At 39.6% G+C, this 12749-nt stretch overlaps 1 protein-coding gene across 21 annotated transcripts in view; it reads right to left on the bottom strand.

The window, feature by feature from the left end:
• ank2b (ankyrin 2b, neuronal) overlaps positions 1–12749 on the bottom strand; it is a 206401-nt gene continuing 193652 nt past the window's right edge. For 20 of the 21 annotated variants that reach the window (XM_062994040.1, XM_062994039.1, XM_062994034.1 and 17 more), the window contains 5 exons: positions 5598–5681; positions 3948–4112; positions 3669–3854; positions 3465–3556; positions 1–1263 (listed from right to left, as the gene is read on the bottom strand). In XM_062994040.1, the coding sequence (XP_062850110.1) occupies positions 1017–1263; positions 3465–3556; positions 3669–3854; positions 3948–4112; positions 5598–5681 (774 nt within the window). In that variant the 3' untranslated portion in view covers positions 1–1016. The remainder of the gene's footprint in view (positions 1264–3464; positions 3557–3668; positions 3855–3947; positions 4113–5597; positions 5682–12749) is intronic. The other variant, XM_062994047.1, reaches the window with a different exon arrangement.

Below are 12749 nucleotides of genomic sequence, written 5' to 3'. Positions count from 1 at the left end.
TTATAATTGGAAACCTGGTTATTTATTATTAACAGCCATTATTTAAATGATCATTTGGATTAAATTAACAAGAATGATTGCTACTTTCTTCTCCACAGACATGAGGGTAGCAGTGTTGTGACTGGTGATTAACATAGTGAGGAAAAGCACACACACACAAACACACTGTACATACAGTAGATAAAGCAGACCAAGTCCACTGTGCAAAGCTAGTCTGGCCTTATATGAAATTATTAAGGTCAAAAAATATCAACAAGCATAAGTTGGGAGTAGTTTGCTAAGTATTCATTCAGAAGAATGAAGAGCACAGTAAAGGCAGGCATGTTTTTTTCTAGCATTTGATCCACCAATGCAGTGGACTGATTTAACATTTATATTGAATACAAATGAATCAAGCTCATTTCGGTAAACTACTCTACGACATTCATTCCATTTTACACGATCTCAGTACTGTCCAAATTCATACCTGCATTTATGGTAAGGAGTAAACATGCCCTAGTATCAGACAAACAGTTATCCAAAACCTGCGGACAGAATTCAAGCTAATGAATAATAGCATGTTTGATTGCAGTAGTGCACTGGTGCAGATTTACAATATATATCTAGACAGTGCAGAATATGCTGGACATTTTTTCCCCATTGCCATTGTATGCACAATACATATGTCCCATTATTTCAAATCAAACTGAAAAAAGTCAGTGAAAGAGGTTGGTACTACAGAATGATGTTTTGTTGCTTTATTCTCAGTAGCCCAAAAAAGGTAAAACTATCTTTGGTCACAAAGTAACGGGGTAAAAATTATTAGCATGAGAACAATGTTCAATTATACAAACTAATGGGTTTTTTTTTGGGAACAAAATAATAAATGATTCAAACTTAAATACGATTTTAAATTGTGCAGTAGCCATCACGGTGAAAGACTGAGTGACAAAGGGAAAAGTAGTCACGTTCTGACATTTTAACAGTATTTTAAGATTCTTGCCACACAGTGCAGATAAATAAAAGGTAGCAGAAAATCAGATGTTTTCTGTGTCCGGCTTTTCTTCTTTCTTTTCCCCCTCTGTCTCTTTCTCTTCCCCCGTTTCTGGCTTTTCTGTCACTTCTGGCGTGCAGTAGCGCTTGAGCAGTTGGTGTACGTGCTGCTGCAGGTCATCAGGTTGTAGAGACTCTGAAGTGTCCTCTAGTCGCTCCAGGTGAATCTGTTTGCCCTGGCCATCCCTCACCACCGTTTTCTTCTGAGTGCGTGTCTTACTCATGCAGGTCCTGAAAATGGATTATAAGATGTCAGAAAGCTGGTATTACTAAATTTTTCTATACCTTTACTGTTTTATCCTAAGAAGTGTTTCAAGGATTTTGTATAACACTTGAAATATTTATTTATTAGGATTTTAATGTCTTACACTTTGGTTACATTCATGACAGGAACGGTAGTTACTCAATACACAATATTCATCAGTTCACAAGGTTATATCGAACACAGTCATGGACAATTTAGTGTCTCCAATTCACCTCACTTGCACGTCTTTGGACTGGGATGAAACCGGAGCACCCAGAGGAAACCCACGCAGAAAGAACCCGGACCGCTCCATCTGGGGATCGAACCCAGGACCTTCTTGCTGTGAGGCGACAGTGCTACCAACTTAGCCACCGTGCTGCCTGACACTTGAAATAAAGATTTAGATTCTGACTTAGCCTTTCCAAAACGGATGCCCTTATGTCTTACATTACTGGTCTATTGCATCATCGAACTTGTATTAGACATTGGAGAAAGCTGACCCAGCTGTGCAACCAACCATGGCAAAACGATGACAGCATGGGGGCATGACGTATAGACTGCTGTTCTGATATTCTTCCATAAAATGTAATACAATTTTATAAAAAGTAAGTATCTGCAATGATACTCCATCCACCAAGCTTTAAAGCTCAAAGAATATCCTACTTTCCGAGTTGTCACCAAACAAAACACTGTGCATGAAAAAAATATGTTGTCTTAACATTGCTGCAAATATTAAGATTATAAAAGACCCCCTGCATATGAAGTACAAAAACTTCATTATTGTATATCTAAAACTGGCAAAACCATATTATTAGGGACATTTTTGTTTACAGACAGGCACTTTCATTTCCATGCTGATATATTAGTTTATTACTATGCAGTCTTTCAAACCCAATCAGGAACTGCTTATTGTTAGTACTGCATCTAATTCAAACACCATCCATATATTGCTCAGTGTTAACTCAAACAGAATTTTCAAGCATGCAAATCAGTAATTAAATCACAAGTGCTTAAAACAATCCGTCCAGAATGACATACACGTCACACCTGTACATGTATGATTAAACTATGACGCGTGCAATGTATTAATTTTGTAAATATGAGTGATTCTTTAAATATGACCTCTGCAAAAGTCAATTGAAACAGTCACGTGTATTGAAATTCTTTATCGAGATTCAAACAAGCAAATTAAAGACTGGCATACTTTATAAGTTTTTTCTTCATGAAGCACAAACTTGTATTCGCTTTCCAATCTTTTACTGAATTACCTCCTTCTGCATCAATTTTCTCTTCTTGGTCATTTTGGGATTATTTGTAAATATTCCTCAGTATCAGTTAATTGAAACCCGCCTTAGTTAGACGCTGATGTGGAAACACTGCCATCAGTGTATTTTAATTAAGACAAACATGCGCCTTCAAAGCTCTCACAGACCACGTAAAATGACCTGCGGGCCTTGAGTTTGACACATGTGCTCTAGGTGAACAGATAAAGGGTAAAATACACTGAAAATATTGTTACCTAAATTAAATTTAGTTTACAATATACATGCTGTTGGCAGTCATGTTTTCCTGAGGTAAAAAATAGAGTGGTCATAATCACTGGGCACAAGGCAGGAATACACCCTAAAACAGGATGCCAATCCATCACACTGTAAACACAATCACCCATTTATTCACTCACTTACTCCTAGAACTAATTTATAACCAATCAATCATTTGCAGAGGTGAGAGGAAACCGAAGTGGACACAAAGAACAAGCTAGAGATTTAACCCAGGTTTTCAGGTGTGAACCCAGGTTCCTAGTGCTATGCGGCACCCACATTACCTGCTGTGCCCCATTTCCCTTCCTCCACTCAACACACACATTAGGCTTGTTTATTTAGGCAAGGTACATTTGCCCACACTCACAGAGCACAATATTTCGTGCAGAGAGCCACGCACTGATGCGTTATCAGACACTCCCTATGAGGGTGCATCAATACTTTTCCAGTCACTGTCCCATCCCTACAGACACACAACCAATTCTGTGTCTGTTTAGGTAGGCACCTGGCTTAAGCTCTGGGGTAGCGTGTTTTACCACTGTGCCATCCGATTACTATAGTTTTCCATACCATAGTTTTTATGCCATACAATGCCATCCTAATATTAGTTATCTGTTAGCAACACACAATCAAACCACTATCCAGACCTTTTGACCACAGATCCGTCCTCCTTCACAAGCTGTTTCTCAACTAAATGAGGCAGGAGCACACTGTGAAAGCCTCCTGCATAACTCAAAGCCTAGACATTATAGAACAAGTATTAAAGGAGGCAGAACAAACAAACAACAGAAAAGAGAACAAGAAAAACTGAAAACTGAAACTGAGAAACTGTCCCAAATTCTGCAAAAAACCTTTTCAAAGTCATCTTTTGCTGAGGGAAGATCTGCTGATAATGAGGGGTCACCGATTTGCTTCTCCATCCTTTCACCCTGCACCATCATGGTTTTCACAACTTTGCTTACTTTACGACCTTGTACAGGCTCTACCTCAAACTCAGAGGCTGCCCCACCAGCTGACTGTGGTTCAGAAAAAGTCACCTGGAATTCAAAACATTGGCAAATCGTTTTAATGACATTTAGTGTCTGATTAGTTTTTTTAGAGTTAGCAAATTACTTAAAACCAGGACACACCTCTACTTGCCCTGCTGCACTCTTCACTATTGTTCTTTTCACTACTTTGGAAAAGCTATCAGCATCGTCTACAGTGATAGCTTCTTGCTGACCTCCCTCCACCGTCACTTCCTCTCGCTCCACTCCATCTGCAGACACGTACTTACGAATAATTTTTCTTGTGATCTGTGGAAACACAAAAAAATATAGAGAAATAAGTAATAAAGCACCTCATATGCAAACTTGTTTATTTATCTTTCTTCTTTCTATTTAAAATGTTTCCTATGTCTAATAACTCTGTGGTAATTTTATTACTTATATTATTTCTAATATATATATATTAGGGCTGGCACCGATCCGATACTTTGTATCGGTATCGGTCCGATATTGGCCCACATCACTGGATCGAATATCGGAGGGAAAAAAAACGTGTAACCCGATCCAATACTGTTGCTTAATGTAAATAACACTTTATGTAAATAAGGCCATTCAGAAATTAAAACTCACTAATCTACTTAAACGTTTACCATTTAAAAAAATCATCGACTACTGCCACATCTAAAAACACCATTTTACGGCGTGTCGCCAGTGTCTACAATTGGAAGATGTGGATGTCAAACAAACGCAATGGACCAATTACAATTGATGCAGAGTTGAGATTTTCCGTTCGAAGTTCTGTCACGTTTTTAGATTATTAAACCCTGCTGGATTTTGAAGAGGACATCTGTGGCTAAAATGGTGTAGTTTGTTTTATTTCATAACACTAATGGGTTAAATTAAAAAGTTCAAATAAAAACAGCAGTTTTGCAGAAGTCTTAAATTGTGTAAACTGTTAAAGCTTTATGAAAACAACTGTAAGTCTTTGCTTTCTTACTAACTTATCCAGCATTTTTTTGCTGTATTTGTAGCAGAAAACAGCTTACCCCAGCAAGCACCTAATGCTGGCCTATGCTGTTTTTTTGCAGCAGGGTTCAGATTTGACTATGGCCAGAATAGCATCAAATAGAACTAGGAAGCTAAACACCTTTACGAGAGACAAATAATTTGCAAGCCCTGCAGTTAATTAAAGATGTTAAAGATACTGCCTTATTATCCACAATATTCACAGTAATTATTCATATTTTAAAACATGCTAGCACACCAGAGTGGATATCTCAAACTTCTACATGCAAATCTCAGCTTCCGTCTATACGGACAATGATTGACTCATCCGAGGAAGGGAGTGCCAGAGGGGATTCATTATAACTGCTGCAGTTACAGCCTCTGCTGGCTGGCTGGTGGTGCCTGCACAAAGGATATAGAGTGTGTTACTCTCTGTGCACAATGTGAACCTGCTTTCTAAAGGTAAAAAAGAAGCAGCCGGCTGCAGCACACGTGCCTAAGGGGGCGTGTGTTGATGCGGCCCTTCTCAGTCAGGAGTGAAGGTCAGGAGCAGCAGAGGCAGTGAAATGTGATCTCATAACTGGATACGACTAGATTAAAATCTATCTTTAATTAAAAAGATTTTCAGTGTATTGGGTTTTCAGTAAGTACTATGGTACCTAAAGACATTTTGTAATGTGGCTTGCAAGTTACTTGAGGCTAAGTACAACAAAAATGGTTATAAAATATGAAACAGAAAAAGATATATATTTTTCCTTGCCATTAAGGAGCATAAGTGAATTGATTTACCTTTTTAACCACTAAGTTTCCATGTTCATCTGTGTATTGTTCTTCTGTCACTGTCTGAGGAGGAATATCAGGCATATCATCCCCCTAAAAGACAAAAAAATATGTCACTTTGTATAATTTTAGAGAGATAGAGACAAATAGATAGACAAAGTTCAAACTGCAATTCATGTATGTTTTACAAAACAAATGAGGTTCAGGCAATTCAAGGTATCGGCTATTATGCATAAAAATCCCATAAAAAAACCCTCAATAGGCGCCCAGGTGGCGCAGAAGGTTGGCGCCCAGGTGGCAAACTCCTCGGTTCGAAACTCGGCATTGCCACCGGTCGGTTAGGCGCCATCTAGCGGGCATAATTGGCAGTGCCTGCAGTGAGGGATAACCGGAATATGTGGGAATATGTAAGGACCCTGATTGGCGGATAGAGGCAGCTGTGCAGAGTGCATGGGTGGAAAAGGGTTCCGTTAAGGGCTGCGTGCGGGTCGGAGGAAGCGTGAGCAGCAATATACCCTCCTCAACTGCAAAAAATCAGGGATCCCCAGGAGTGGAAGACAAATTGACTACACTAAATTGGAAGAAATTGCTTTATTGCTTTAGCAATTTTTTTCTATTTATTTATGCATTTTCTCTCTTGTTCTCCCAATTTAGCGTAGCCAATTAGTCTTCTGATTCTTCTTCCGACCCATGCGCAGTCCCTCAACCCCTTCTTTTTCACCCGTGCCTCAATGGATTCGCACATGAGGCTCATCCACTTCTGCACAGGTGCCTCAGTCTGCTAACCAGGGTCCTTGCACTGGTCTTTTCTCAACCAGCAGACTCGCTGGCTAATTATGTCTGTTGCAGGCACTGACCGTTGTGCTCGCTCGATGGTGCCCAGCTGACCAGTAGCATAGCCAAGATTTGAACTGGGGTGTTTAGAATTTCGGTGCTGGTGTGCTAGTGGAATTTCCCGCTGTGCCACCTGGGCACCTTCTTCGGCAAATTTTAACAGAATTGACTATTTTTATCAAATGTGTTTTCTGATCATGCACTGTTACCACCAGATAAATACATATCAAGTATATCAACAATAGTAATCCTTCTTATGCAGAAAACAAGAGTTTACTGTAATCATTTTGAAGAAAGGCTACCTGGCATAGTGACATAACATTTTGTATATTTTTAAGTATTTTAATTATAGTGGCATGGCACACAGATTTCTTTCACATCAGGAGTGTCAAACTCATTTTCACCGAGGGCCACATCTACATTATTGTGGCCCTCAAAGGGCCGATTGTAACATATTCTGCTGTGATTGCAGTCTGCCTTTTAAGTCTTGGACAATTTGGTGTTTTTCTTGGAGGCTAAAAAGCCAAATTTATACTGTATATTTATAATGTACTGTATATCTACATTTATATTGTACTCCTTTACCACAGACACAGCCTCACAATAGACCTACCGGTTTTTCGTATTCAATTTCAATCTTTCATTAAATTGGAAACACTGTCATCTAGTGGCGGGATGCGGTCACTTCGCGAGTCACAAAATCGGTATGCATTGTGGGTGATGCAGTTTTTGTATTATTTTACAGTGTATTTTAAGACAATCATTCGTCTTTTAAGCTCCCGCGGGTCTTGAGTTTGACACATGTGTTTTACACACACTGAAAATAATAACATAAATTCTCATGCAAGCTCTGCATGATTTAGAATACCCCTTAACCGACCACAGTGTTTACTACATAAAATAACATTCCAAAAAGACCTAATAGTATGCCATTACTTATCATGCACATTTAAACAAATACCTGGATTATAACTCTACGTCGTACTACTCGGGTGGTCAACACCTCTTCCTCTGAACTATCAGACAGCAAGCCTAGTTCCTCTGCTATTTCCTAAGAGCCCAAGATGTACTGTTGTCATGATGAGCAAAATCACCTCAATGCACACTCAATTTAAAAATCACTTGCATGTCACACCATGCACAGCCATTAAAATATAATTTTTGATCCAATGCGTGTAAGCTAGTTGTTTTAAGGCTAATATTTTATTTGGGTAGTCATTTGACATTATTTTAATACTGTTTAAATACTGTGTAAGCACTGTTTAAGGTTAATATATCTGACAAAGGCCATGAGTAATTTTAAGCTGTTAAGCAGAAAACAGGCACTCCAGGTAGTACAACAGGTAGTATAAGGAAAAACAAAATTAGAAGGTGAATGGTTAAATCATCTCCAAGTCTTGTGAATTGTGCAAACATGGTAGCAAATACCATAGCAAGTTTTAAGAAAAACATACTATGTGAAAGTCAGTATACAAGTTTGAGCCAATGCTGCTAAACCCACAAACCAAGCCACACAAACTCTAGTTTCACTCATGCTCAGAGGCTTACCCTTCCTAGAAAATCATCATCATCATCATACTGGGCATCCCCCCTTGAAGGTAACTCTTCAGCAAATGAGTGTTCACCTGTATAGCCATAAGGATATGCTATCTCTTCATCATGCTCACCTACACAAACATCCTCTGGTTCAAGAACAATGGGTAAATCAATTTCCTCACTTTCCCAAGATATTGGACGTTGGCTATCATGCCTTTTTCTGTATAAGTCTTCTCCTGTTTTGGGAATGGCTGCCAAATAGTCAAAGGCTGGGGTGCTGGATAAAGATGGGGGTTCTTCAACTTCGTAAACAGTGTCAGAATCTAAAAGTTCTTCTGGTCCATTCTCTGTTTCAGAAGCTTCTGACAATGTTTGATAACAATCAAAGAATTCAGCATCTGAGTCTACACTCTCTGCATGGTCCGGTCTTTGCTTGGCTTCCACCTTAACCTCCCTTAACCTGTCATCTGTAACTTCGGTGGATTGTTCTGATATCCTGTGCTCATGAGGTGTATCTTTTAATCTAGGTGATAGAACAGTTTCCGGGATATGTGTTTCACTGGGAACAAGCCCTGGTGCAGGTAATTCATTTGATAATAGCCCTTGGTTAGTACATAATTCGCTATAGACAGGCATCAAAGGACTTCGCCCAGAAGATGAAGCTTGAATCTCTGTAAATGGTGTTCCCACAGACATTGAAACCAGTGAGCAATGAGGAGAACTTAAAATGGGTGTGTTGATGCTTAGATTAGGAATTACTGTCCTGTGAGTTTGTTGCTGATCAAACTGGAAAGGTGATGAATATAATTCAGATGATTTCTTGAACTGCTCAAGTGATGATTTGGAAACTGCCTCTGGAGTCACCGTTTCCAAATAAGAACTAGATGATGTGCTTCTCTCTGGTATATTGTGTAAGGACTTTGAGTCACCTCCAATCGGTTCTGGAGAAGAATCAGTGGTTAATAAAGATGTGCTTAAAACAGTTTCTTTATTGCTTTTCTTTGTGTCTTCTGATGAGTTGTCCTCTTTGATACTGACAGTACAAAGCAAAGAGGTGTCTCTTTGATGCAAAGTAAACACTTCAGTATTTTGTTCTTTGACCTGAATATCCTTTGCTGAAACTGTGTCTTTCAGATCCTGAAATGAAATTAAGGTTGAGTATGAAATTAGCTCTATTCTTTGTCAAACTTTAGTTCTTCAGATTCATGCATTGTTTGCATTCTGTTTCTTTCAAATCAACTGCACTGAGGTACTGATCACACTGAAGTCAGTGGACATTGTTGTTCAGTACAGCATGCACTTCAGAAGATACCATGTTATGTAAGTTAGCATTCACATACACTGATCAGCCGTAACATTAAAACCACCTCCTTGTTTCTAAACTCATTGTCTATTTTATCAGCTTCACTTACCATATAGGAGCACTTTGTAGTTCTACAATCACAGACTGTAGTCCATCTGTTTCTCTGCATGCTTTGTTAGCCCCCTTTCATGCTTTTCTTCAATGTCAGGACTCTCCCAGGACCACTACAGAGTTGGTATTATTTGGGTGGTGGATCATTCTCAGCACTGCAGTGACACTGACATGGTGGTGGTGTGTTAGTGTGTGTTATGCTGGTATGAGTGGATAAGACACAGAAATGCTGATGGAGTTTTACTGCTGGACTGAGAACAGTCCACCAACCAAAAATATCCAGCCAACAGCGCCCCATGGGCAGCGTCCTGTGACCACTGATGAAGGTCTAGAAGATGACCAACTCAAACAGCAGCAATAGATGAGCGATCGTCTCTGACTTTACATCTACAAGGTGGACCAACTAGGTAGGAGTGTCTAATAGAGTGGACAGTGCGAGGACATTGTATATAAAAACTCCATCAGCACTGCTGTGTCTGATCCACTCATAACAGCACAACACACACTAACACACCACCACCATGTCATTGTCACTGCAGTGCTGAGAATCATCCACCACCTAAATAATACCTGCTCTGTGGGGGTCCTGGGAGAGTCCTGACCATTGAAGAACAGCGTGAAAGGGGGCTAACAAAGCATTCAGAGAAACAGATAGACTACAGTCAGTAATTGTAGAACTACAAAGTGCTTCTATATGGTATATGAAGCTGATAAAAATGGACAGTGAATGTAGAAACAAGGAGGTGGTTTTAATGTTATGGCTGATCGGTGTAAATCACCACACTAGTCACTTAGTCCCCAAGGGTTCTTCATTAGGGCTGATTTGTTAGTATGCTAACAGAATAAAAACCTTTCTTTTTTTCATGCCAATTACATTAGATGAGTACTCCTAGGTGACGCACACTGTTAAGAATGTGCAGGGGCATGCTGGGTTGCTTACCCTTGCATTGAATTCCTGACAGTCTAATACAGAAGCAGTTTTGGGAGATCCTTCACCAGGTTCCGGCTCGTCCTGAAAATCTGACTCCTCTTTAACCTTCTTAGTTCCCTGATTACCTGCTTCCGTCCTTATAATACTTCTCTCTCTGTCACCTGTAGACACTATCTTTAAGTCCTTCTCTCCTGCAAGTCTTTCTTCAAGTTCTGATTCCGAGACAAATCCATGGCAAGGGGATAATGTTTCATAAGCATTCTTCAGATCATCCTTGACAGTTCTTAGAGACTGTGCTTTATCCAATAATGTAGAAGTAAGACTGACGTTGTACTCTGTTTCAGATGTTACTGACTCAGGAGATTCTGGGCGGCAATCAATATCAAATATCAGTGGCTCTGGTGTACTTGCTGTGGTGGATTCTAAACTTTTTGCTTCAGGTGATGTACATCTGTATGTAGACTCAAACAGAACTAGGGAGGATGATAATGATAACCGACATTCTGATAATTCAGAACTAGGAGATTCTGGCCTCGGCTTGGACTCAGAAAACAGTGATGCGTATTCGGAAGACATCCCAGTCGAATCAGCTGTTTGTAAATTAGACATTTCTGGTAATCTTTGTTTTGAAGAGGAATCATTTGATACTGACAATGGCCTAAATTGAAAAGTCTGTCCACAAGGAACTGGTGAAGCAGGTAGGAATGTGGGTATAGGAGAATCAGGGGGAAGCCTTTTGAGCTTATTTACTGAAGAGACTGACTCTGGGGAAGGGAATCGACATTCTGACTGACTTTCAGACATTATTGTAGGCATTAATGAAGGCATTTGCACAGGTATTGGCGAATCATTTAGAGATCTAATTGACTCTGGTGAAGAAGCTTGTAAGTCTGACATGTCTAATGTATGTTGCTCAGGTGGACTTCCAAAAAATGGATCAGCCGAGTTTACTTCAGTCACTTCAGAAGATTCTCTATCTTGTTTTGTGGACCCCGGCAGTGATGAAGTTGAATTCCTTGCTTGGTTATCCTGATCAAGTAATGGTATCTTATACCCATTTTGGTTAAAGATACCATCAGGGTCATCTATTTTACAGGTAGTCTGGTGGATTTCCATTCTACATCCAGTATACTCAAACACACCTGTTTTACAACAAAAATTGTCACCCTTGTACTGGGGGTCATATATGTGTGATATGAAGGAAAAGGGAACAGTTTTGTATACAAGTTTGTACTCGGGCACCATTTTCACACTCTCTTCTAACAGAGATTCTGTTGTGGTTCCTGATGAATCAGGTGGCTCTGGTGACATAAGTGGATATTCAGGAACTGAGTCTGGGGAAAGGGGCCTCTTTTCAAATTCTGATACAATAGAACAGGGTGATTCTGGCCTCTGCTCTTCATCATGACAAGATTCATATTCTGAACATATTGATTCAGGTGAACATGATCTATATCCACCAACAGTTGGTGTTCTCTCACAAAACAATAAGCTAAAGTCTGGTATAGGTGAACCTGAGGGTAAGAGCTCATTAGCAACTAATGATGACACTGATTCAGGTGACTCTCTATAATCAGAAGTTATGACACTCAGAATGTTTAACTCATTATCTGAATCAGATGCTAAAGACTCAAGAGAGGATGATCTAGATCCCATCAATGACACTGGTACAAACAGCGTTGGTGAGAACTTTGGTACTGGTGAATCTGGTGATAAGGGTCTACGTGCATCGTCAAATGAATCAGGTGACTCTGGCCTTTGGTCAACTATGAACAAGTCTCCAAGAAAAAAATCTGATTCTGTAAATTCTGAACATAATGACGCAGGTGAACATGATCTATATCCATAAGTAGTAAGTGTAGTCTCACAAAACAATAAGCTAAAGTCTGGTATAGGTGAATCTGAGGGTAAGACTTCATTAGCAACTAATGATGACACTGATTCGGGTGAGTTTCTATAATCAGAAGTTGTAATACTCAGAATGTTTAACTCATTATCTGAATCAGATGCTAAAGACTCAAGAGAGGATGATCTAGATCCCATCAATGACACTGGTGCAAACAGCACTGGTGAGAACTTTGGTATGGGTGAATCTGGTGATAAGGGTCTACGTGTATCATCTAATGAATCAGGTGACTCTGGCCTTTGGTCAACTGTAAACAAGTCTCCAAGAAAAAAATCTGATTCTGTAGATTCTGAACATAGTGATTCAGGTGAACATGATCTATATCCACCACCAGCTGGTGTACTCTCACAAAACAATGAGCTAAAGTCTGGTATAGGTGAATCTGAGGGTAAAACCTCATTAGCAACTAATGATGACACTGATTCAGGTGACTCTCTATAATCAGAAGTTAGGGCACTCAGAATGTTTAACTCATTATCTAAATCAGATGCTAAAGACTCAAGAGAGGATGATCTAGATCCCAACAATGACACTGGTGCA

Source organism: Trichomycterus rosablanca, chromosome 4 (assembly GCF_030014385.1).
Source record: "Trichomycterus rosablanca isolate fTriRos1 chromosome 4, fTriRos1.hap1, whole genome shotgun sequence".
Classification (NCBI taxonomy): domain Eukaryota; kingdom Metazoa; phylum Chordata; class Actinopteri; order Siluriformes; family Trichomycteridae; genus Trichomycterus; species Trichomycterus rosablanca.
Note: the sequence above shows the minus strand (reverse complement) of the source record. Positions and strands in the feature narration are given on the sequence as shown.